This window comes from Neomonachus schauinslandi, chromosome 13, assembly GCF_002201575.2.
Source record: "Neomonachus schauinslandi chromosome 13, ASM220157v2, whole genome shotgun sequence".
NCBI classification, from domain to species: Eukaryota; Metazoa; Chordata; class Mammalia; order Carnivora; family Phocidae; genus Neomonachus; species Neomonachus schauinslandi.
Window position 1 is genome coordinate 30,090,056 of NC_058415.1, and position 27,082 is coordinate 30,117,137.

The 27,082-nt window shown below is 41.4% G+C and overlaps 2 protein-coding genes across 4 annotated transcripts in view; one reads left to right on the plus strand and one right to left on the minus strand.

The window, feature by feature from the left end:
* Positions 1–1,252: 1,252 nt before the first annotated feature.
* Positions 1,253–1,537, minus strand: LOC110569966 (ATP synthase subunit ATP5MJ, mitochondrial-like). Its single transcript, XM_044920754.1, has one exon. It carries the CDS (start codon positions 1,535–1,537, stop codon positions 1,253–1,255), a length of 285 nt encoding a protein of 94 aa, XP_044776689.1.
* A 2,231-nt stretch (positions 1,538–3,768) lies between these two features.
* The window catches only part of HABP4 (hyaluronan binding protein 4), a 41,162-nt gene continuing 17,848 nt past the window's right edge, over positions 3,769–27,082 (plus strand). For 2 of the 3 annotated variants that reach the window (XM_021677902.1, XM_021677903.2), the window contains exons 1-5: positions 3,769–4,199; positions 8,880–9,042; positions 15,631–15,759; positions 15,979–16,047; positions 24,878–24,961. In XM_021677902.1, coding sequence (XP_021533577.1) covers positions 3,845–4,199; positions 8,880–9,042; positions 15,631–15,759; positions 15,979–16,047; positions 24,878–24,961 — 800 coding nt within the window. In that variant the 5' untranslated portion in view covers positions 3,769–3,844. Of the gene's footprint in view, positions 4,200–8,879; positions 9,045–15,620; positions 15,781–15,978; positions 16,048–24,877; positions 24,962–27,082 lie in introns of all 3 variants that reach the window. The other variant, XM_044920570.1, reaches the window with a different exon arrangement.

Sequence of the window (27,082 nt, forward strand, 5' to 3'; positions counted from 1 at the left end):
CTAAAGATGGCTTTTATATCTTGAATTATTAAAAATATCAGTCTATTAAATTGACCACATTAAACACAACGTTACAAATAATTCATGCTAATGTGGTAGAGTTGTATTTCAGGAATGCATTTAAGGATGTAATCTCCCGCAGAAAAATAGGAAAAAATGTGAGGCTGCTTAATAAGTTACCATCAGTAAATTCTATGGTAATCAATAGCCCCAAAGGAAACCCATGGCCAGCTAATGCCAGCTAGAGGCTATTCATCTCTATTTCAGTGGTTCTAAAGGTGTTCTTAAACTTGAAGCACCCAGGATTGGTTGACTTACAACTGTTTTAGGAAGTTATGATTTGGAAAATAGGATGCAGTGCTCACAGGGCATACCTTAAGAACCTGCTGTGGTTGGCTATGTCGGAAAGGAAATGGGGGTGTGGGCTGTCTCCAGATGTCCAGTAGGAAGATGACAGGCCCTCTCTCATATGGTAATGGTTCTTTGGTGTTGTTGCTCGGTGATGGACAGCTTAAAGATACCAGAGACAACTCTGGCTTGAAGCAGTGCTTCTCAAGTATGGTCTCTGGTGCATGTGGTGATGTTGCATGAAGAATCTTGGGAAATTTCATCCACCTCATAATGATGAGGTGTCATTATGACTCTACCTAGTCTTAAGTCTGATTCAAAATGATGATACTAATAACGTTGATGACTTTTGCTGACCACTTACTTTGTGCCAAGCATGGTGCTGAACACCTCCTATGCATTATCTGACCCAGTTTTCACAATAATCCCCTGAAGTAGGTATCATTATTTTTTTCCATTTTACGGATGAGAAAACTGAGACACAGAAATAAGGAACATTTCCAAGGTCACAAAATGAATCAGTGGCAGAGCCAGGATTCAAATTTGGGCTAACTCCAAAATATATGCTTTAAAAATTGTGGTAAGAGGGGCGCCTGGGTGGCTCAGTTGGTTAAGCGACTGCCTTCGGCTCAGGTCATGATCCTGGAGTCCCGGGATCGAGTCCCACATCGGGCTCCCTGCTCAGCAGGGAGTCTGCTTCTCCCTCTAACCCTCCTCCCTCTCATGCTCTCTGTCTCTCATTCTCTCTCTCTCAAATAAATAAATAAAATCTTTTAAAAATAAATAAATAAAATAAATAAAAATTGTAGTAAGATACACATAAAATTTACTATTGTAGCCATTTTTTTTTTTTTTTTGGCACATCACAGGTACATTTATTCATGCCACAAAGGAAACAACATGTCTACAAGTGTACCCGATGCTCCATGTTCCCATTTAACAGAGCTTGCTGAAATTTACAGCCAAACTGACATTCCATCTGATGTGTATTCCCAAGTAAAGCTGGTTTATGATGACCATGAGCAGGTGCAGGACTTGAAGTTTTCAAAGCTTTACTTCTTTTAACAGCACTCCTGATTTTATAAACAATGAAACCCATCAACCCCATTCCTACCCAAATCTCCTGGTAAACCTGGGTATAGTAGGGCTTCATGGGGACCCAAACATCTTTAACAAGGCTTTGAAGCATGTTGGCACAGGACCCCTGGCTCAGGCTGCCCCAACCCATAGGGCCAATGACTCCGAAAGTTCACCGAGTGCGCTATTGTGCATTTGGGTTGTTTCCACCTTTTGGCTATTGTGAGTAGTACTGCTCTGAACATTCATGTACAAGTTTTTGTTTGAACACCTGCTCTCAATTCTTTTGGGTAAATAGAATAAGCTTTTGATCATAAACCTCTGCTGACTCCAAAAAGGAGATGACCAAATATCTTAAAATCTTCAGTCATTCAACAAATACTTACTGAGGACCTACCATACAACTACCTAGAATGCTAAGCACTGGGAATATAAATTGCAATGAATAAGAATGCAGTGAAAGACAGGCATCATCCCTGTCCTCCTTGGGAATGACAGAAAATTGAATAAGTGAGTAAAACACAAACCTGGCAGCAGTCAAGGTAAAGATTTCCTTTTCCATTTGCTATTAAAGGAAAACAAAAACTGGTGATTACACACCTGAGCAAGATGCTCTAACAGGATGCTTTTGAATGCTGTTTAATCTAATATTAAACAATAATGTTATTTATCATCTTACATAAAAAGTCTGAGTTGGGAGTTTCCCCAGTGGGATAATCAAGGAATTAGGTTTTCTTCATCCTTCTGCTCTGCCATTCTCATAGTCACAATAAGGGACAGCAACTCCAGGCGTTATGTCCTCTTCACATAACAAGGAGCAAAGAATAGAGGTGGGAAACGGCAGATCCCTTCTCAGCCTGTTTTTAGATATAAGAAAAATGTTCTCAGGAATCCTCCAGAATACTTCCCCTCAGAGAAGATCTGCACCAAGAGCCTATTCCTACACCAATCATTGGCAAGAGTATGGAATTACAGTGCATGATTTAAGATTAATCAAGTTTGAGGCTGGAAGGGGGCCCAGCTTCCCCTGGGCTGTACAGCCACCTGATGCCCTAACAAAATACAGGTTCTGGGAAAATGTAAGAGGAAAAGGAAGGGCTATGGGATAGGCAGGCAAGTGCCAGCACAACTTCCTGGAGGATTGCCCAGTTCAGAGCTCTCTGAGCTCCAGGCCTCAATTGAAAACCAACCAAACAAATGAAACAAAACCTCAACATGTCCAAAACTGAATTCATGATTCTGATCAAAATGGTCTCTTCCAGTGCTCTATTTCTTTGGAATGCACCACCATTCCCGCTGTAGAAGCCAGAAATACAGGAGTCATACCCTCTTCTTTTTCCTCAACACCCCTATCTAGCGCATCACCAAGTCCTGTTATGATAACCTCCCAAATAGCTCTTGCATCTAGTAGTCTCTTCACCTCCACTGCCACCATTCTAATTCAAGTCACATGCATCAACTCTTCCCTGGAGCTCGGCAACAATCTTTTGCTTGGTCTCGTTGCAGCCATTCTGACCTGCCTCCAACCTAGTCCTTCGCATTTCAGCTAGAGTGGCCTTTTGGCCTTTTTAAATACATGCTTAGGCTTAAAATTTGCTTCCCACTGCTCCTAGAATAAAGACCAAAGTGAGGGTCTCCCCCAGCTCTTTGCAATTCAGTTACAATGGTTTCCTTTGAGTTTCAATGGGTTGTGCTCCGTCCCACTTCAAGACATCTGTACTTGCGGTTGCTCCTGCCCCTGTCATCCCTCGTAATCTCAGCTTAACCGTCACTTCCGAGGGAAAGCCTTTCCAGGTCTCCTAATTAGGTCAGGTCCCTTTGCTTCGGGCGCGTAAAAAAGTCTGTGCCTTTCGTTTAGGGCAGTTTTCTGTCTATAGACTAAGATCCGCGAAAACACGGAGCTAGTATCTCTGACGACATAATGCCTGGCACATAAGTGTTCAATACGTAGTTGAATGGCTAGATGAATATATAAACTTCAAAAAAGAGTGGCCCATAATGAATACAGACCCAATCCCAGAAAGAATACAAATAATGGCTGTAACCCACCCGCACAGCCGAGCTGCCTGGACTGACTAGACTCGTTGCTCCTCCCAGTAGCTCCGCCCCTCGTGCCCCGCCCCTCTCTGCTGAGTCGGGGGAGGGGCATAGAGGTCGCGTGACGTGACAGCAGCCCGCCGTTGATTGGGCTTCCAGGGATGCCGGCTAGGAAAGGGGGCGTGTCTGCGTGCGCTGACTGGCTGTCGGGCGGCGCCTGGGCGGGCAGCGGTGGCGGCGGCGTGGGGGCGGGCGCCGGGAGGGACGGGATCGGGCAGGGCAGGGAGGGCGGCAGCGGCGGGCGGGATGGGTCCTCGCCACCGGCTTTGCTGAGACTCGCTCGCGTGGGCTGCCAGCGGCGGGCCTGCAGTGGCCGCGGGGCATGAAGGGCGCTCTGGGGAGCCCCGTGGCCGCGGCCGCCGCAGGCGCCGCGATGCAAGAGAGTTTCGGCTGCGTAGTGGCCAACCGCTTCCACCAGCTGCTGGACGACGAGTCGGACCCGTTCGACATCCTGCGCGAGGCCGAGCACCGGCGCCAGCAGCAGCTGCAGCGCAAGAGGCGCGACGAGGCGGCGGCGGCCGGGGCCGGCAACCGCGGCGGCAGGAGTCCGGCCGGGGCCTCGGGCCACAGACCTGGCGCGGGCGGCGGCCGGAGGGAGTCCCAGAAGGAGCGCAAGAGCCTCCCGGCCCCCGGCGCGCAGCAGCCGGACAGCCCCGGGGGCGGCCCGCTGCCACCCGGTACGCGTGCCCCGCCCGGCACCTGGGCACCCCCGGGTAGGCGCGGTGGGCGGGAGGGGAAGGAGAATGGGGTCACGGAGGTCACCCCTCCTCGGCCGCCTCTCGACCCCCAGGGGGGTCCAGATCCAGAAACGGAAGGGGCCTCGGGGAAGGCTTGGGTTAAGCTGAGGGTCCTTGTGGCGGAGGAAGGTAGGAAAAGAGAACGGGAGGGGGGTGTCACGCCCCTTCTGGCCTTTCCCAGCCCCTTGTGGGGGTGGGGGGGAGTGCGGGCGTGGAGTAAGGGTCTCACAATCCTGGAACTGAGCCTTTACAAGTTGGGCAAAGTTGAGGGGTACTGGTGGGGTGGTGTGTGTGGCGGGGATAACTGGGGTTCGCTACCCCGGGGAGCTCAAATCTAGAGCTAGCAGGGACCGGCTCCATCCTCCAGCCCAACCACTGCAAGATTCGGGTCGGGAGGAAAAAAAGAGAAGCGTGGTGGGGGGAGAGTGAGGAAGGAGGGCGCACCCGGCCGCGGGAGGTGGTGGCGAGAGCCCAGGGTGTGTGAAGAATCGCGGGGGTGAGGGACTCGGGCCTCTGTGATGGAGCGAAGGCCTGGGTGACCGCGGGGGCGGGCTGTGACGTCAGGGCCGCGAGCAGAATGCGGCGGGGGCGGACGCGGGGTCCCCGGCTCTTTCCAGGCTCCGTAACTTCACCCCATCACCGTACACCCATCCCCTTACGGTGGCTTCCAGCAGCCAGCCCGCATCATTTTTCAACACAGCATGTAGTGTCGTTGGGATGTGTAACTTGTCATTAACTCAGGCTGCTTTAAGAAAAGCGTTTTTAACCTTTAACCTTTTCAACAAGAATATTCAAAGTTCTCCACACCCTGCTTAGCCAGATACCCCTGTCCGCATCTAGCCAGGGAGGGTGCTTAAGAGTCGTTTATCACCTGAACTGCATCAGTTCCTAGTCTGCAAGACTCCACCTGTGTTTCCAGTGTTTTCCTAAAATAAGGCAGTGGTCCTAGGGTTTGCTTTAAACGAGTGTGAAGATGTGTGGTTCGACCACTCGAGCCACTGTATTTAACTCGGCTTTACTGGCTTGTTCCTTGATTACAACTGTGCTTCCCAGCCCTGAGATTACAACTTCTGACTTAAGTGACTTTGGCGCAGCTAGGTAATGTTTACCTTTATCTGTGAAAACTTCAGTCCCACAATATCACTACAGAGTGAGAAAAGTCACTGTAATAAAGATGTTGACAATTATTTTAAATGCTACTGGATATCTGAAAACCCCATGCTGGTAGGCCAGTACGTTTATGAGCCTCTTTAAATGGTGAATGAGACGAGATACATTGTACATTTTGTGTTATGTTCTCATTTTTCTCATATCTATTTAGATAAATCTAGTAATGAAAGAACTGAGGAAGGCTAAGCGTTTCCTCTCCCTTTACTTTTTAACAAATGAAAATAATGTATCCTTTAGAATAGTATGAAACTGCATTCAGTGCTATCTGTTAATATATTGCTTTTTAACCGTTTTAATATTAAAAATCATGCATTTTTATTATAAGAATTTTGAACAATTCCAAAATGTATGAAGTAAAAATCTCCTATTTTTCTTACTTGTTAACACCTTGCATTTATGTACATACAGAGCTATTTCTTTTTTCCTAAATTTAAATGATATATAAACTGAGTTACAACCTGCTTTCATTAGCATTTTAACTAGTGGGTTTGTAACATTTTTCTGTCAATTGTTCATGATCCAGATGATCTGGCTTTTATATCTAGATCTATATTAAAGATCTTTTGTGAATTTTTTAGTTAAAATGGAAATTTTGTCATTTGTCAGTTCTTTTTCAGACGTGTTATTTCAGGAGCAAACAACTCATTAATTTCCATTCATGTAGTTACTGTACTAAATTTATAGAGAGCTACTCTCTAAAGGTTTTGTAGCCCTAATTGATATGGACTGTACTTTTCTAACATTCAAAATTTTTAATTTAGTTAGAATATTATAAGTGAATGCTCAGTGTGGACAAGAATCAAAGTCAAAACATGTTTGACATTTATTGGAAACATTTTTGGATGTGGATGTGGAAATCATAAGATTTTCCCATAGAAACAGGTTTTTAATGCCCTTCACTATTTAACAACATATATAGATCCTTGGATGAGCCTTGTTCAAGAAATTCATTCTTGAAATCCATAGAGGCTATTTCAGCTTCACTTTTCCTAACCTTTCAGAACTATTGTCTTTGAGTCAAAGCTCAACTTTATTTTGTAGGAAATCTCTCTGTAAATTTTATTGTATTCTGTCCCTTCATACGGGCTTGGGTTTAGAACAGTGATCAGACTGCATGTGCCAGGCTTTTATTGGAAAGGGCTAGAGGAATTCAGTGTTTGCATTATCTGCTTGGAGCTGCTGACCCAGCACAGAAACAAACTAGGTTCAGTTGCAATCTTGATCTCGTAGCACTAAATCGTGGGGAAAAAACTGGATCCCTTTTATCTTTGGGTTTTGCGGAGAGAATGAAATGTTTGCAGTGTATTTATAATTATTCTAATAAGTAGCCAGTTGTATTTAATGGTTTTTAATTTGTACACCAAAACTTTGGAAGACGTTTTAATACAAAGTATGCAGTAAATGTCATTTTAAGTTTTGAATGGTGAATTCCAAATTTAATTGATACATTTAAAAAATAACCTTGAGGAAGCAAAAAGGTGGGATAGCTCCTAAATAATTCTGTAGTTAAGTGGAAATATTAAGATTTTTAAAAATAGGTTATAAATAGGAAATTTGAAGCTGCATTAAAATAACTTTTTACATTGAGGGAAAAGTATTGAAAAGTATTGTTGCTGTTGGCATATTAGCTGATTTCATAGTCTATTGTAGTTTTCGACTTGTTAGATAATTAACTTTTGTAATAACATTTTCTGCCAAACATTTCAAATTGGATCTCTATTAGTAATGTACATGCCCTCAGATCTGGCACTGCATACTCCTGGGACAAGTGTCAGTCTCTTTTTTGTTTCTGCAAGAGAAGCTTCATGATCTATTCATGACAGCATCTTTCCCATGTCCCAAACATGTCATAAGCTAGACTGTGGCATCAGTACAGGCTGCCAACTGGATGTAAGCATCGCTAGGTTATGGGACATTAGCTTAAGATTGAACTTAGATTTATTATGTAACTTGTCACATTTGAAAAAAAGAGTTGATGTTAACTAACAAGTAATAAATTGCACAGTTTTATGTTAGTGGTGTCACAGACTTGATTTTTGCTTTAAAATGGGATCAGTAAGGTATTGGAACTATGTTAATATTTACATGTGCCCAGGAAAAAGTTCAGATAGGAAATATTCAGTAGGAAAACAAAAATATGTATAAACATATATTCCTTAAGAGTCATGTGTTATCTAAGTAAGAGAGGAATCTAGGAATTTAAAAAATACCCATTAACTCAAATACATTTAATATTTTTATAGCCATACAACCAATGTGAAGGGTAAGCTATACCAAGGAAAATCGAAGCTACTATAAAAATAGTACATCCCCTGTTTGAGATGGAGACCTTTTAAATGCATATAAGGAAAAATGAATACATTTTTGGGAGATGATTTAAGAGGCGACAGATTTCTTCACAGTGTATTTACCAAGTATTAGCTGCCTTCAGACATGGAATCTAAGTATTTTTAAAGCATCAAAACTAGAGAGGAGTAAAGTGAGAGAGAGAGAGGGAGAGATTGAAGCCTGTAGTGGCCATGGCTGAGTGCTTGTTTCTCTGCAAATGAGAGATGTCCCTTTGAGTGCCGACTGGTCCTTGTATGAGTTGGCAAATAGCAGCTTGGCCTCATATTGAGAAGTATGATCATAAATGCATAAAACTCAACAAAGAGCACGAGAGCAGGAAAATTTGTTTTCAAGCAAAAAAAGATAAACAGTACGACTATTTAGAAATGAAAACCTTAGTAGCCAATGATAAACCGTAGTTTATCTAAAGTGCGGTCTGAAATACAGAGTGTTTATCCTTTAATTGTTCTGTATGGAGCTTAACTACCATGTTTTAATAAAGTTGCTTTTGTCAAAAGTAGTTAGTTTAGCAAACATGTCTATCCAGAGCTGTCACACTCTGTGAGATACCTGTCATTATAGGTTAGTTGGTATAGTTTATATTTCCTAGGACAAAAGAGAGAGAACATAAGTATCTTAAAAGTTTTATTAGGAAGTACAGTTGACCCTCAAGCAACGTGGTGGGGATTAGGGGCACCAACCTCCCGTGCAGGTAAAAATCCACATATAACTTCTGACTTCCCAAAAACTTCACTACTAATACCCTACTGTTGACTGGAAGCCTTACCAACAACAGTCAGTTAGTGTGTATTTTGTGTATGTATTATGTATTGTATACTTACAGCAGATAAGCTAGAGAAGACAATACATTGACACCACTGTATCTAAAAAAATCCAGGCCTGTGTGGGGCCACGCACTTCAAACCGGTGTTGCTCCAGGGTCAACTGTAGTTGACTCTGGGCCCTGGCAGTATCCACAACTTTTTTCTTCTCTGAATGTTTCTGAACTTCCCAGATTTTCCTATGACTTTGACTTCCAGAAAAGTGGAATTTAAAACTCTCTGTAAACATGCTGTCATGGACCTGGTGTCCCAGCTGTCCCTTCTGATTTGTCCCTGGCAGGCCAGAGGCGAGCTCCCAGAAGAGGGGAGCAACAGGGATGGAATGACAGCCGGGGGACGGAGGTGACACTTGACCGAGCAGAGCGCAGATCATACAGGGAGTATCGACCCTATGAGACCGAGCGACAGGCGGACTTTACACCTGAGAAGTTCACAGATGAAAAGTATGTACTGCAGACCTCGGCCAGGAGGGTTGGTGGGGAGCCAGAGGGTTTTAAGAGAACTGCTACCTTTTCATGGTGCCAGTCCTGGGATTATTTTGCCGATTGAAGTTGGCAGTTACTTTAGGTGACACAGGAGGGAAATGATTATATGGTGAAAAATGAATTATTTATTGGTATAACTACACAAAGCACTCCTGTAAAAAACTAGACAGGAGTCTGTTAAACTGGTTAAACTTTATTTTGCAGTTTAGGCTTGGGATATAATTATGGTTTTGATTTAATATTACTAATTTAGACTACTAACAAATTTATTCATTTTTATTATTATTATTATGTTAATCACCACACATCACATCATTAGTTTTTGATGTAGTGTTCCATGATCCATTGTTTGCGTATAACACCCAGTGCTCCATGCAGAATGTGCTCTCCTCAATACCCATCACCAGGCTAACCCATCCCCCCACCCCCTCCCCTCTAGAACCCTCAGTTTGTTTCTCAGAGTCCATTAGACTGCTAACAAATTTAAATAAGTTCCTGGCCCCATGGTTAGGCCAATTGGCTATCATGATGACATTTTAAGAAGAACTAATACAGTGTGTGACACCAATTTCTGGCTCCCATACCTTCCTCTAGAAAGTGCTCTGAACTGGAAGGTGGTCTCAGGCTGGTGTGGCTGGATGCCACTCCTGAGTGATGGGGCAGTGGGCAGGCTACCTGTGCCTACCTGGACATGGAGAGCAGTTCTCTGGGTCTCCTGCTTGCTACCAACATGACAGGTGCCCGCTGCCTCAAGTTTTTGTTTAATAATTCAACCTGCACAACACTGAGTTTAGATTAAACAAACAACTTGTGAATCACATTTAAAGGAAAATAGGTAGAAAAGGCTGAGGGAGACTAGAACAGTATGTGTTGACACTATCAGCTGTGAGTAGTTTCATGACAAGAGAGCCATTAGTCCCAAAGTCTTTCAACTTCTTGACTACTGATTCCACTTAGGATCCTGGCTACAAGTTAACCAAAGGACATGGCTTTGTAAAACCATGTTCATTAACCACCCCCACCCTCCCCAAAAGTGCAAAAGTCCAGCAGAGTAGCTCAATCTGGGAGGGCAGAGGCAGGCAGTGACTTCAACAGATCTGTTCCCTAGAAGTTACATGGTCAGAACATCAAGATGCTGTATCTGCCGCCATGTTGGAGGGTGAGGGAAGAGAAAGGCTTAATTCTGCTATTTTTGGTGATTACTTCAATTTTGCTGTGTAATGGCCATAGTCTGCTTGCTTACAAAAAGCCTTCTGGATCAGAGCTATTTATTTGGGGAAGCATATGTGTATTTTTTTTCTCACTTCAGGGCTTTATTCTGTGGAGATAAGGAAATCATAGCTCAAAAGCACAAACTCATGTTTCCAGCTTTTTTAAGTAGCAAAATGAGTCCTTAAAAAGGGTGAGTATATGTTAACACAAAACAATGCCTATTAAGTGAAATCATACATGTATATAAGGGTGGGGGTAGGGTGGGATACGGGATTATGGAGGGATTTTTCTTTTTCTTTAAAAATAATTTCAGATTTATAGAAAGTTGCAAGACTTAGACAAAGAATTCCTATATATCCCCACCCAGATTCCCCAAATGTTAACATTTCCATTATCATACCCCCTCCTTCCCTTCCTTTACACACACACACACACACACACACACACACACACACACACACCTTTTTTCTTTGACATTTAGGAGTAAGGTACAGAAATATCTCTTTATCCCTAAATACTTTAAATGTATTTCCTAAAAACATGGTACAGTTATCCAACTCTTTAACACTGATACAATTCTGTTATCTAATCCTCTAAATCATGTAATCTACAGAGTACTCACATTTCACCAGTTGTCCTAATAATGCCCTTTTAGCAAAAGAAAAAAAAAAATGCCTGGTTCAGGATGCAGTCCAGGAATGTGCATTGCACTTAGTTGTCTTTAATGTAGAACAGCTCCTTAGTCTTCCTTTATCTTTTATGACTTTGACATTTTGGAAGAGTGTGGGCCAGTTATTTTGTAGGACAGCCGAGAATTTGAGTTTGTCTGATGTTTCTTTTTTTTTTTAAAGATTTTATTTATTTATTAGAGAGAATGAGAGAGAGAGAGCACATGAGAGGGGGGAGGGTCAGAGGGAGAAGCAGACCCCCCGCTGAGCAGGGAGCCCGATGCGGGACTCGATCCCGGGACTCCAGGATCATGACCCGAGCTGAAGGCAGTCGCCTAACCAACTGAGCCACCCAGGCGCCCTGTCTGATGTTTCTTCATGGAATAATATTATGCACTCTGGCAGGAATACCACAGAAGTGATGTCTCGTGTCCTTCTCGTGTATTACATTAGGTATATGTAGGTAATTTTTACCTCCAAGGAAATTTGAAATTATTTTTGATAAGTCATGTACTATCAGAAAAGTTATTTTCCTTAATTTCTTAAAAAGTACTCTCCTATTAATAAAGATCCATAAGGTAATTTGACCATTTAGAAAATGCATGCAATTATAAAGAAAATTAAAACTACTTATCTTACCATCTAAGATGATTACTCTTAACACTGGCCTAATTTTTTCCTTTTTTTCTTATACATAGATACACTTAAATATTAAGATGATAATACATATTTACTGAGTCCTTTATATGCTTTCAATTCCACTTGACATGGCAGAAGTGTTTTCCATGTCCTTAACAATGTTTGGTAAACATTTTTTGTGGTTCTATTATGTGTTGTTTGGATGCAGTACAATGTAATCATTCCCTTAGGGTTGGACCATTCCTAGATGGGAGTTCTAGAAGTGGGAACCATGAAGCAGTGGTCCTTAACTGGGTGTCATGTATCCTAGGACCCAGTTTGTGCTTTAGTGCAAGTTTGGTTGGGTACATAGAGTGTGAAAACAAATTAGGGTAAGGGGGGATCTTTTGATACATAGTGACCCAGTCACTGTCCTAGTAACCTGCCCACTTACTCTATCACTAACAGTCTGTAAGAGCATTTCTCATAGCTCTTTCTCGAGGTTTGAATATAATAAATTGAACTTTCTTCTTTGCTTATTTGATAGTGAAAAATCATATCACCTTGCGTTTTCAATGATACCTATACATGTTTATTGGACAGAATTATAGAATCCTGATAATCTTTTTTTTTTTTTTTTAAGAGAGAGCATGCATGCACAGAGGATGGGGCAGAGGGAGAGGGAGAAAGAGGATCTTAAGCAGGTTCCATGCCCACCGTAAAGCCAGACGCAGGCTCATTCTCACAACCCTGAGATCATTACCTGAGCTGAAGTCAAGAGTTGGATGCTTAATCGACTGAGCCACCCAGGCGCCCCTAGAATCTTGATAATCTTAACAGACTATATCTAATTAAGTCCTGTCCATGTTTATGAATGGGGAAACAAAGACCCAGAGTTGCAGTGATGGGTACTCTGGTCACAGCCAGCTCACGTGGATTTTTATTCCACTAAGGCAGAACACATATTTTCATATAGAAGCAGTGTCAGAAATGGTGCTGGGAGTAGCTGTCCATGGGGCTCAGGTGCAGAGATCAGCCAGGTATCTTGCATATGGTGGGGGGTGGGGGGCGCACCACTACTGTTTTTAATGCAGGAGGAATTTTTCTTTAGGCTCCAAATAATGAACTTAAGTGAACTCTTTGAACGTAGGCTATTAGGAAATTAGTCTGCTTCTGTCTGGATTATTTTGACTCTTTGGCTCTTCCTGAAGTTTACTCCTGGTCATTCAAAGTCTGTTCCAGTTCTGGAAGAATCACTTACTCAGATGTTTGTTTTTTTTTTCTTCTCATAAGGAAGCATTTTTAAAAATTGGGATAAAATATATATAGCATAACATTTACTATTTTAACCACTTATAAATGTATGGCAGTGCAGTGCATTAAATACATTCACATTGTTGTACAACCAGCACCACCATCCTTCTCCAGAACATTTTTATCTTTCCAGAGTGAAACTCTGTACCCAGTAAACACTAACCCCTCACTTTCCCCTCCATGAACTTCATTCCCTTTACCTGTAAAACAGGTACTTGTGTCTGCTTATGAGGATTATTGTCAGAGAGTGGATTACAGGGATGTAAAGCACGGTGCTTGGCTGAAATGTTATTTTCCTTGCTTTTGCTTGTGAGTACAACACAAATCAAGCTTCCTAAATAGAGTACAGGATTTCTCAATGCTCACTAACCTGTAAAAAAAAAAAAAAAAAAAAAAAGAATATGTTTTATTGTTCCACCTTTTAGTATATGTGCTGCCAACACAAGCACAGAGAGGATATGTTTTATGATCAAGGGATTATAGAGAAGCAATTGAGAATAGATTTAATTGGGGGAAGGGGGTGGGTAATCTGGGGAGTAAAGGAAAAAATGGTTCAAGGGATTAAAATAAACCAGAACACACAGGGCTATTTTAGGGTCAGTTTCAATCGCTATTATATTTTAAAGGCCTTTGTATTTTATTGGTATCTGATGTAGATTTCATGAAAATTTAGATCTGATTTTGACTGTTGGCATTATTTTCCATGTATGTTTTGGCGTTTCATTTCCTCTCAATATTTAAGTACATTTTTTTTTCTTTTATGGCCCTGTCCAGCTCCCTTGGTAAGAACTTATTGTTACTTTAATTTTGTCATTGTTTTAGAACTCTGCTTCAGATATTTATCAACATGTAATCAATTTTATGACAATTTCTATTTAAAAATTTTGTTTTGGGGCGCCTGGGAGCCTCAGTCCGTTAAGCAGCTGACTCTTGATTTCGGCTCAGGTCATGATCTCAGGGTGGTGAGATCAAGTCCTGCGTGGGTTCCATGCTCAGTGGGGAGTCTGCTTAAGATTCTCTCCCTCTCCTTCTGCCCTTCCACGCCACGTGTGCACATTCTTTTTCTCTCTCTAAAATAAATAAATATTAAAAAAAAAGAATACAAATTTTGTTTTGGTCGGGGTGGAGGAGGTGGGAGGAGAAAAGCCAACCTAGAGAATGTATTTAGGATGATGTTTCTTGTAAGAGCCTTGCATAAAGTTAATGATTGGTGATTCTGTATTTTTTTAATCTTTTTGAATAGGAGAATAGTGAGTTTTGTATCTTTTTACCCACTCTCATATAGTAGCTTTTTAATGTAACATTTTCAGCCATAGCAGTAGACTGGAACATATCTCCGGTTTGGGTGCTTGAGCTACTAACACCACTAGGGTTCAGTAAGTAATTTGTCATGATTGTAAATGTTTTGTAAAGCCTTGACAAATTAGAAAATATAATTTATCTTATTCAAGTAAGGTTGTAATGATGAAAAAGATGTCCTTCCTACAGTAGCTTCAAGTCCTCATAAAAAAATGACACTGACTAGAGACGTGGCCAGGAATGGGTGTGAGGAGAAGTGGGTGGGCGGTCAGGCCTTGGGCCAGAGGATGTGGCAGGGGACAAAGGGAAGACAGTTGAAGACAGCTGGTTCTTGGCTTAGGTACTTTCGTGCTGTGAGTTGGGGACCATAGGAGCAGCAAGGGGTCAGTGTTGGTCACGTATCTGCAGGACCAGGGCATGGACAGAGGGTATGTCCAGGAAGTAACTGGCTTTGTGGCCTGGAATCAGAGACCCCAATGAGAGACGCAGGGTCACATGAATGAAGGTCACACAGCAGTAGCGTAGAGATGAGGACGATGTGTGCCAGAAATAGGAAGTCAGGAATGCAGGTACACGTAAGGACAGTCAGGTACCCGGAAGAATGTGGGAAGCATCTGTGTGTGGAGCACCAAGACTAGTGAGATGAAAGAGGCAAGGTATAGAACTGGTCCCTTTATGTGACTCTGGATGTGCCTACCTGTGAGAAGTGGAATTGGGTAGCTAAGGAGCAAGGGGAATAGCTTGTGCATTTTGTACCCTGTTTCAGTATGACCTATTACAAAAATAGGTTTCTAAGGACAGGCAGGGAAAGAGAAGTCAGAGAGGTTAGAGGAAAATTAACGGTCAGCAGTGTCCAATGATGAATAGGGGTCAATGCACTCACTCACTGGTTGTGTTTGGGAGAGGGAGATTTGGGAGGGGGCATAATTTGAAGTTAAATTATTTCTGTTATACAAAACATTCCAAATTTAACTTGAATGTTGAATATTAGAGCTGGGATGAATCTTGGAGTTTATCTAACCTCATTTTATAAATGAGGAAACCAGATCCAGAGAAAGGGATGTCCTTCCACAGTAAGACCTGCCCAGGACCTGCTTCTTTCCTCTGGCATCCTCACTAGCAGCCGTATGACCTTGGGCAAGTTACCTACCTCCTTTGTGCCTCTTGTTTCCTGATTTGTGGACGATAGTTGTATACTGTAGTTCTGTTTATGAGAATTAATTTCTGTATGTGACGTGCTCAGAACAGTGCTTCAGGTAGTAAGTAGTATTCGGTAAACATTAACTATTACTTTATTTTTCAAGCCACTGTTCTTTCCAGTATATTTCAGCCATCGTGTCCTTCTAGAATTTTTTTTCTGAAAAGAGTCTTCTTAGCCCTTTAATGCAGTTCACTACTTTTGATTATACCTGTCTCTTTCTCGACCCATTGACAGGTTTGATCGAGACAGACCCCTGAGAGGCCGTGGAGGCCCAAGAGGGGCCATGCGAAGCCGAGGCAGAGGCGGCCCCGGGAACAGAGCTTTCGACGGTTTTGACCAGAGAGGGAAACGAGATTTTGAGAGGTATGGTGGGAATGAGAAAATGTCAGTTCCTCTGGAACTGCTGTTTTCACTTTATGGTCTTGGTGATACATGGTACGAATCTGTTATGTGTTAATATTTAGTTGACTTTATATAGTGTGCTCTTATTCCTGAGGGAGCTGATCCTGGGACAGCTTTTCTGATTTGGAGATTGACTGGAGACCACCTTCCAGTTTAAGGGAATATTCTTTCTTTCTCTAGAGCAATCAGAACTGAAGACAACATGGGTGGATGTGGAGTTCGAACCTGGGGATCAGGTAAAGATACCAGGTACGGTGCAAATGTGTGCCTTCTGTGAACCTACAGTTAGGTGGAAATCTCTGGATCTTTATTTTCCTTTCATAAAAAGTACTCTCTGTTGTGCTTTCAGTGGCTTTATATTTGTGTGCCATTAGGTAGAGATTCATTTTAGGCTTTTGTTTAGTGAGATGACTTCTTAAAGCATGTTTGCTATGTTGCAATTAGATTTGAAAATGACTTTGAAAGTTCTTTTATCATATTTTAGCCCAAATAAATTTGTATTTGCTGATGCCCTAGCACATGGCACTGTACATAGGCCTCAGAATGCTTTTTAAATTCCTGGATATTCTATACTTTACTTTTCTGTGGCCTCCCCAAGTTCTCATATACATTGCTTCTTGATTTTATGAAATCATTTGCAGGTCAAGCTCAATGACAAGTTTCACTGAAGGTTCAAATCTGACATTTTTCTGAGGCTTCATAGTGTCTCAGATCTGTGCCAGTTTTGCTACTTAGAAGAGGTACTTGGTTCTGCTGTTTCATTTCATGGCTGCAGGGACAGTGCCTTCCTGTGTCTGCAAAGACTGGGCAGCAAGTGTTTCCGGGCAGCGCTGGGCAAGGAAGGGGTCCCCCAGCGCATGTTGTGGGGCAGGCTTTCCAAGCCTTGTCCTTGAGAGGAAAAAGAAACTTGTTGAATGTTTCTCAGTACAGGGTTTGATAGGATCTTGATTATGAATCTTTTAATTTTGTTTATTTTTACTTTGATAATATATACTTTAAAAAGTAATACCTCGGGGCGCCTGGGTGGCTCAGTTGGTTAAGCGACTGCCTTCGGCTCAGGTCATGATCCTGGAGTCCCGGGATCGAGTCCCACATCCGGCTCCCTGCTCAGCAGGGAGTCTGCTTCTCCCTCTGACCCTCCTCCCTCTCATGCTCTCTGTCTCTCATTCTCTCTGTCTCAAATAAATAAATAAAATCTTTAAAAAAAAAAAAAAAAAGTAATACCTCTGAGTCACCTGATTTATCACCTTGTTTAATACCATCAGTCCAGGGGCGCCTGGGTGGCTCAGTTGGTTAAGCGTCCGGCTCTTGGTTTCAGCTCCGGTCATGATCTCAAGGTGGTGGGATCAAGTCCTATGTCTGGGCTCCCCGCTCAGCAGGGAGTCTGCTTGAGGTTCTCTCCCTTTGCCGCTCCTCTGCCTCTCTAAAATGAATAAATAAATCTTTTAAAAAAAATAAAAGTTTGAGGGTTTTGCTGTAGTTAGTATTCCTCTTTGAAGGCATTGGCAGTGCTAACTAAATTTAAGGATAAGATGTTTTCAAAATGGTACAGTGAACCATTTCCAATGTTAATGGTTTTCTTCAGCAGTTTGACAGTGGGTGCCTGTGTTGAAAGTAGAATTTTCTCCATTTGTGGTCATTAAAAAAATCAGATATCAGATATTATTTTCTCGGTACCAATTGAAACACACCCACAAAAGCAGTTTTCAGTAATGGTGCCTTCCAATTTTTATTTCAAAGAGCAAGATGGTCTTATGTAATAATCAAGTAACATTCGATTAAAATCTGTTTGCGGTCATAGATTTGGGTAAGTGTGAAGTCTGAATTTGAACTAGATAACAAAGCCTTGAGGTGTTTAACATCGCTTTGTGGAATGTACTTGTGCAAACAGGCATTTTCTGCATTCATATAACTGAAGTCAAAATATACACATGGGCCCTGGGGCTTTATCTCTTTTCTGTAAATCCAGCATTGATTATCTACTTTCAGCAAAATAACAAAATCCACCAACATAAATTGTTGCTAATTTTGAAACCCCATGGTTCTGTAGTTTTGGTCACATGGTTCTATAAGAGCTGTAAGCACATTAGTTTTTTGTTTATTCATTAAATAATTTAGATCAACACAGGAGGGAGATCTGTGATTTCTCTCCTTTTTTAAGATCAGCTGGTCAAGTTTAAGAAATGCTGGTGTTTACATCGCCCTTTTATGATTTTTAATTGTTGAAAGCTATGAATTACCAATATACCTATGGTTTTTATCCTCTTGGTTTATTATGTTGCCAGGGGAATAAAGAGAAAGTTGGAGTAATTTGTGTGCTGCTGCTAGACTTCGGGGCTCCTGGGTTCCAGAACCTTCTGTGACCCTGCCCGGGTCAGCTGATGTGCAGAGGCAGCCTCTGCGAAGGGGCCTCCACCAGGCAGAGCGGCAGCCGCGTCCTTCCAAACTCAGAGTGCATTTGATTTGCGACCGTTTTTTTAAAAGTAAAAATTAATTATTTGGAGCGCCTGGCTGCCTCAGTCAGAAGAGCATGCAGCTCCTGATCTTGGGGTCCTGAGTTCGAGCCTCACAGTGGGTGTAGAGATTACTAAAAAAATAAATAAACTTTGAAAAAATTAATTATTCAAATTCTGGATCTAAAAAATTATTTTTAAAGTTCACTACAATAGCTTTGCATGATGAATAAAAAAACAAATGTAAAGTCAATTCTGTTATTACAGTTCAGTTTATCTTTGCTTTTTAAAAAACAGCTTGTGTTGTGATACTTTTTCCTTAATGGGAGATGAAAAAGTGCTGGGGTCTGTATGTAGAGTATGAAATATTTCTAAGGGATATACTTATAGTGACTAATTTTAGCATTTCCCTGAAAATGAAATTTCTTTTGCTGGGACTGGTTGTTTTTTTTTTTTTTTTTTAAAGATTTTATTTTTTTATTTGACAGAGAAAGAGACACAGCGAGAGAGGGAATACAAGCAGGGGGAATGGGAGAGGGAGAAGCAGGCTTCCCGCGGAGCAGGGAGCCCGATGCGGGGCTCGATCCCAGGACCCTGGGATCATGACCTGAGCCGAAGGCAGACGCTTAACGACTGAGCCACCCAGGTGCCCCGGGACTGGTTTTTTTAAAGTAATAATCATGTAGGATTAATGCTAACATAAAAAGGAAAATTTAAGATCATGTGTATTAGAATTCAAATTGTGTCTCATTGTGCTATAATTTCTAATCTGTAGGTTGTATTTAGATGTGATGGTATATAAATTGATGTTTCAGAGCCTTATTTTTCTGGCACAGTTATCACCAGCCTGTTTGTTTTCTGCACACTCATTATTGTGGAATGTTTCCATCATTTTCTAAAAGTTTGATATGGTGTATTCTTGTGTATTGTGAGTCATTTGACACTTGTAGGTTGAGAATTTTTTTTATTTTTTATTGAATTATAGTTGACATACAATATTGTATTAGTTTGAGGTACATGACATAGTGATTTAACAATGATATACACTATGAAATGCTTACCACATTAACTGTAGTTTCCATCTGTCACCACCATAAAAAGTATTACAGTATTACTGACTATATTCCCTATGTTGTACTTTTCATCTCCAGGACTTGTTTATGCCCCTACTGCAACTGCCCGTTTGTTCTCTGTATTTATGAGTCTTTTTTTCTTCATTTGTTTTGTTTTTTAGATTACATGTGTGAGTGAAATCACATGGTACTTGTCTTTCTCTGTCTTACTTCACTTACCATAATATCTTTAGGTCCATCCATGTTGTCACAAATGGCAAGATTTTATCCTTTTTTATGGCTGATAATATCCCATTGTACATATATAGGACATCTTTATCCATTCATCTGTCAGTGGGCACTTAGATTTCTTCCATATCTTTTTTTTTTTTATAAAGGAAATTTTTTTTTTAAGATTTATTTATTTATTTATTTGACAGAGAGAGACACAGCGAGAGAGGGAACACAAGCAGGGCGAGTGGGAGGGGGAGAAGCAGGCTTCCTGCCAAGCAGGGAGCCCGATACGGGGCTTGATCCCAGGACCCTGGATCATGACCTGAGCCGAAGGCAGATGCTTAACGACTGAGCCACCCAGGCGCCCCTGATTTCTTCCATATCTTGACTATTGTAAATGTTGCAATAAATAAAAGGGTGCATATATCTTTTAAAATTCATCTCTTGGGGATCCTGGGTGGCTCAGCTGGTTAAGCGTCTGCCTTTGGCATGGGTCATGATCCCGGAGTCCCAGGATCAAGTGCCGCATCGGGCTCCCTGCTCGGTGAGGAGTCTGCTTCTCCCTTCTGCCCCTCACCCCGCTCGTGCTTTTGCTCTCTTTCTCTCAAATAAATAAATAAAATTAAAAAAAAAATAAAAATAAAAAAATAGAATTCATCTTTTGGGGCACCTGAGTGGCTCAGTTGGTTAAGCGTCTGACTCGTGATTTTGACTCAGGTTGTGGGATTGAGCCCTGCATCAGGCTCCATGCTTGGTGGGGAGTCTGCTTGGGATTCTCTCTCTCCCTCTGCCCCTCTACCCCTCTCCGCACTTGTGCACGCACTCTCTCTCTTAAATAATCTTATAAATAAATAAGTAAATACATACATACATACAATTCATCTTTTCATTGGGGGGTGGGTTAAATACCGGAAGTGGCATTGCTGGATCATAGGGTAATTCTATTTTAATTGTTTGAGTAACCTCCATACTGTTTGCCATAGTGGCTGCACCAATTTATATTCCCACCGACAGTGCACAAGGATTCCCTTTTCTCCACATCCTCAGCAACACTTATTACTTCTTGTCTTTTTAATACTAGCTATTCTGACTGGTGTGAGATTGTATCTCATTGTGGTTTTGATTTTTGCATTTCCCTGATGATGAGTGATGTTGAGCATCTTTTCATGTATCTGTTGGCCATCTGTATGTCTTCTTTGGAGAAATGTCTAGCCAACTCCTCTGCCCATTTTTAAATTGGACTGTTAGGTTTTTTTTGGTGTTGAGTTGTATGAGTTCTTTATATATTTTGGATATTGACCCCTTTTCAAAGATCTTCTCCCATTCAGTAGGTCGCCTTTTCATTTTCTTGATGGTTTCTTTCATTGTGCAAAGCTTTTTATTTAGTTTGATGCAGTCCTAATAGTCTGTTTTTGCTTTTGTTTCCCTTGGCTGAGGAGACAGATACAGAAAAATATTGCTAAACAGATGTCCAGGAGTTTCATACCTATGGTTTGTTTCTTTCTTTCTCTCTCTCAGGGATTTTATGGTTTCAGTTTTTACATTCAGGTCTTTAATCCATTTTGATTTTATTTTTGTGTATGGTGTAAGGAAGTGGTCCAGTTTCATCCTTTTGCATGTAGTCGTCCAGTTTTCCCAATACTACTTGTTGAAGAGGCTGTCTTTTCCCCATTGCATGTTCTTGCCTTCTTTGTCATAGACTAGTTGACCATATAAGCATGGGTTTAGTTCTGGGCTCTCTTCTGTTGCATTGATCTATATCTTTATTACTGTGTCAGTACTATACTGTTTTGTTATTACAGCTTTGTAGTATAGTTTGAAATTTGGGATTGTGATCTCTTTAGCTTTGTTCTTCTCTCAAGTGTGCTTTGGCTGTTTGGGGTCTTTTGTGGTTCCATACACCTTAGGATTGTTTGTTTTAGTTCTGTGAAGAATACCATTGGCATTTTGGGATTGCATTGAATCTATAATTGCTTTGTGGTGGCCTGGACATTTTAACAATGTTATTTCTTTCAATCCATGAGCATAGAGTATCTTTTCATTTATTTGTGTTGTCTTCAATTTCTTTTCTCAGTGTCTTATAGTTTTCACAGTACAGGTCTTTCACCTCCTTGGTTCAGTTTATTCATAGGCATTTTATTCTTTTTAATGCAATTGTATATGGGATTGTTTTGTAATGTCTCTGCTAATTCATTATTAATATATAGGAATGCAACAGATTTCTGTATATTCATTTTGTCCTGCAACTTTACTGAAATCATTTATTCTAATGATTTTTTGGTGGGTAATTTAGGGTTTCCTATATATATTATCATGTCATCTGCAAATAGTGACAGTTTTATTTCTTACCTATTTGGATGCCTTTTATTTCTTTTTCTTGTCTGATTGGTGTGGCTAGGACTTTTAGTACTATGTTGAATAAAAGTGGTGGGAGTGGACATCCTTGTTTTGTTCCTGATCTTAGAGGAAATGTTTTCAGTTTTTCACCATCGAGTATGATATTGGCTATGAGTTTTTCATATATGACCTTTATTATGTTGAGGTATGTTCCCTCTATACCCACTGTGTTGAGAGTTTTTATCATGAATGGATGTTGAATTTTGTGAATTGCTTTTTCAGCATCTATTGAGATGGTCATATCATTTTCATCTTCATTTTGTTAATGTGGTAGGTCACGTTGATTGATGTGCAGGTATTGAGTTCATCCTTGCATTCCTGGGATAAATCCAATATGATCATGGTAAATGAATTGAATGCTGTTTGCTAATATTTTGTTACAGATTTTTACATCTATGTCCACCAGGGATATTGGCCTGTAATTCTTTCTGTAGTGTCTTTTTTTTTTTTTTTTTTTTACTTCAGTGTAAGGGTAATCCTGGCCTTGTAGAGTAAATTTGGAAGCATTTCTTCGTCTTTATTTTTTGGAATAGTTTGAGAAGGATAAATATTAACTCTTCTTTAAATATTTGATAGAATTTACCTATGAAACCATCTACTCCTAGAGTTTTTTTTATTGCTAACTCAATTTCATTACTAATAATTGGCCAGTTACGGATTTTTTATTTCTTCCTGTTCAGTCTTGGATGATTGTTTGTTTCTAGGAATTTACCCATTTCTTCTAGTTGTCCAGTTTGTTGGTGTGTAATTTTTTGTAGTAGTCTCATGATTCTTTGTATTTCTGTAGTGTCAGTTATAACTTATCGTTCATTTGCAATTTTATTTATTTGGGTTCTCTCTTTTTATTTTTTTTTCCCTTGATGAATCTGGCTAAAGGTTTATCAATTTTATTTATCTTTTCAAAGAACCAGCTCTTAGTTTCGTGGACCTTTTCATTGTGCTTTTTGTTTCTATTTCATTTATTTCTGCTCTGATCTTTATTATTTCTTTTCTTATACTCACTTTGGGCTTTGTTCCTCTTTTTCTAGTTCCTTTAGGTGTAGAGTTAAATTGTTTGAGATTTTTCTTGGTTTTTGAGATAGGCTTGCATTGTTATAAACTTCCCTCTTAGAACTGCTTTTGCTGTGTCCCAAAGATTTGGGGCCATTGCGTTGTTGTTGTTGTTGTTTTTAAAGATTTTATTTCTTTGAGAGAGAGAGAGAGAGCACAAGCCAGGGGAGGGCCAGAGGGAGAGGGAGAAGCAGGCTCCCTGCTGAGCAGGCAGCCTGACCCCAGGACCCTGGGATCATGACCTCAGCTGAAGGCAGTGCTTAACCGACTGAGCCACCCAGGTGCCCCTGGACCATTGTGTTTTCATTAGTCTCAAGGTATTTTTGATTTCCTCTTTGATTTCTTTGTTGACCCATTGGTTTTTTAGTAGCATGTTGCTTAGCATCTACATGGGTGTGTTTTTTCCAGTCTTATTATTGTAATTGATTTCTGGCTTTATATTATGATCAGAAAAAGATGCTTGATATGATTTCAGTCTTTTAAATTCATTGAGACCTATTTTGTGGCCTAACATGTGATTTATCCTGGAGGATATTTCAAGTGCACTCGAAAATAATGTATATTCTGCTGTTTGGGGATGGTTTGTTCTATATCTGTTAAGTCCATCTGGCCTAATGTGTCTTTCAAAGCCACTGATTGATTTTCTGTCTGGATGATCTGTCCATTAATGTAAGTGGGTGTTAAAGTCTTGTACTATTACTGTATCACTATTGATTTCTCCTTTTATGTCTGTTAACATTTACTTTATATGTTTAGGTGCTCCTGTGTTGGGTGCATAGATATTTATAATTGTTATATTCTTTTCTTGGATTGATCTCTTTATCATTATATAGTACTCTTCCTTGTCTCTTGTTAAGAGTTTTTGTTTTAAAGTCTATTTTGTCTGATAAAAATATTGATACCCCAGCTTTTTTTTTTTTTTTTTTTTTGCTTCTATTTGTATGATAAATGTTTTTTCCATCTCTTCATTTTCAGCCTGTGTATGTCTTTAGGTCTAAGTGAATCTCTTGTAGGCAGAATACAGATGGGTCTTGCTTTTTTTATCCATTCAGTCACCTTACGTCTTTTATTGGAGCATTTAGTCCAGTTATTGATAGGTGTGCATTACTGCCATTTTGTTAATCGTTTCCTGGTTGTTGTTGTTTTTTTTTTATTTCTTTTCCTTTATTCTCTTGCTTTCTTCGCTTGTGATTTGATGACTTTCTTGATATTATGTTTGGATTCTTTTCTCTTTATTTTTTGTGTATCACAGGTTTTGGGTTTGTGATTACCGTGAGGTTCATATATGACATCCTATGTATTTAGCAATCTGTATTGTTGATGGTCGCTTAAATTTGAACACATTCTAAAAGCACAGGGTGAGAAATTTTATGGCCTCTGCTAATACCTGAAATTTCCTAGGACAGTAAGAGTTTTAAATAATTGTTCTTGTTTCTTATAAGCTATTTTTAATTTTAGGCCATTCGTAGAAACTTCTTTTTCTAAAAGTACTTTTCACATCTTTCAAGTAATTTCAGTGGATTAGCAGTTTTCTCATTTTCATTTTGATGCAGATTACCTGTTTGTGTATATAATTACTTGAATGGTATTTACTTACAAAAAAGGATATTAAAATGTATTTTTTTTTACTTTTAAAGATTTTATTTTATTTATTTGAGAGAGAGAGCATGAGAAGGGGGGATGGTCAGAGGGAGAAGCAGACTCCCTGCTGAGCAGGGAGCCCCATGCGGGACTCGATCCTGGAACTCTGGGATCATGACCTGAACCGAAGGCAGATGCTTAACCAACTGAGCCACCCAGGTGCCCCCAAAATGTACTTTTTTTATCTTGCATATGTAAGAGCATTGATGTGAACATATTTGTGTGACCAGAATGATTCTCACTGCTTTTCAGTGACGTGGAGCAGACTGCACCAATGGAAGAGACCACAGCGGTGGAAGAGTCCCCCGGCCCCCTGGAGGAGGAATCTCCAGCCAAGTGGGTATTTTATTCATTTTCCCATGGATTGTTGGTCTTTTTCTCAACGATTCCTAAGAGTCCTTCACAGAGCAGGAAGCTCACCTTTTATTATATCACAGAAGGTTGATCTTGATATATTAATGAATAATCGAACTCATTAATAATTCAAGTAATCTAGTGACTGATTATTAATGATAATTAATGAGTTAAGTTTAGGTATTCCACCCAGTGCCCACCACCTCTTTTCCATCAGCAGCTTGTACTGTAATTAATCTTCCTTTATCAGGACCCTCATCTTTTGTCCCTTTATTCTGAGTCCATCCTCCCTCTTTCTTCATGGAGCTGAGGTCCCTGATCCACTTCTAGCATCCTTGCCCAGTCCTTAAACTCCCTTGCCCTTGGATCTTTTGTTGTGCCTTGCTAGCAGAACCCACCTCCTGGATGACCACCAGCTGTCTGCCTTCTCTCTCCCTGCACCCTCAGGCTGAGCACTGCAGCTCACACCGCAGAGCCAACAGGAACCCCTGTAAGTTCTCAATCCCCTGCATTCTGAAACGAGCCCTCAACACTGCCCAGCATTCCTCTTTTCTTGCGCTCACTCTTTCTCCCGCTCTTTACAACGATCAATTCCATCCTTCGTGTCTCCTTAAAACCCTGACACTGCCCCCCCTTCCCCCCCCCCCTTCCCATACCCACACCGCCTCTTTCGTTTTCTGGATACAACTTTGCCTCCTATGTCACACAGAAATTGGGAGCCATCAGATGGGAACTTTATCATCTTTCCACTCTTAGAGGTACAAACCGGCCTGCACCGGCTTGCCTCTGAGCCTCCTTCCCTCGTGGTCAGATAGAGGCGCCATCTCTCCTGCCACTTGCGCAGGCTTTGGATCCTGTTCCTGTGGAGAAACCTCACACTGTCAGCTCCCTCCCTTTGAGGCATATTCACCTTCCTCCCCACTTTGGTCTTTATCAACAGTTTCAGCATGCTCAGTGTCACCTATTTTAAATCTGCTACTCTTGCCCCACATTCTCATTCAGCTACCTTTCTCAGCATTGTATGTACTCTTTCTTCATTTCCTCTCCTCTCACTTAAGCCTCACTTCACTCCAGGTCTGGCTCTGTCCCCATTGCCCTTCAGAAACAGTCACCACATGTCTCCACACCTAATAGATGTTTCCTTCAGCATCTTTCTTGACCTGTCAGAGCATTTGGCTTTATTGATTTCTTCTTAAGCTTGCCTTCCCTGGTTTCTGTGATATCTGTACTCTTCTGGTTTTCCTTCTGCCTCTCAGCGCCTCCTTTGCAGACTCATCCTTGTCTTTCTGGTCTTTTAAAATGTTGAGTTCTTCAGGGCTCTGCCACAGGCCCTCTTTTTAGTGTCCTTTATAGGATCTCATGCACCTCTGCAGCTTGAATCGTCATTTATGTGCGGACCCCAGACTGTATCTCTGGCTCCCACCGTCAGCGTGGGCTCCGGGTGTGTGTATTTAGCTGCCTACTCGGGACACCTCCCCATAGACATCGCAGATGCTCCTCCTGCTGTACATGTCCAGGAGAAGTCCAGAAACCTCTGTCCTCATCAGGTGTTTCCATCTTGTGGAACAGCCCGTTGCCATCCATCCAGTTGCACAAATCAGAAACCTAGGAGTCATCCTTGAGACTTCCTTCTTCTCGACCCTCTTCCTTCCCCCAAATCTAGTCTGTCACCCTGCCCTGGTAATAGGTACCTTCTCATCTCCTCTCATCTCCACTCCTCACCGTCCTCTCATCCGGTCTGTCACGGGGCTTTGTGCTTTCTCACCTTCGACCAGCCATTTCCACAGCACCGTGGCTTTCACACTAGCATTCTGGTCTCATGTCCTCACCCCTGGTGCAAGACCCCAGGGGCTTGCTGTTCTTTTCCCGCCCCTTGATCTGACCTGTACAGTCCTGCACAGTCTGTGCCCCTCAGAGCCCTCAAGTGCCGCTGCTCGGGTGCCTTCTGTGGGTGCAGCGCGTGGCCCCATCTGGCGTTCGCAAGCACCTTTCTCCTGCCCCCGCCCCACGCATGCCAGCGTGCTGCTGCAAGTGCTGTGGCCTTTTTTTCCCTACCTCACTTCCAAACCCCTTCACTCTTCACTGATTTAACTCTTCCTCATT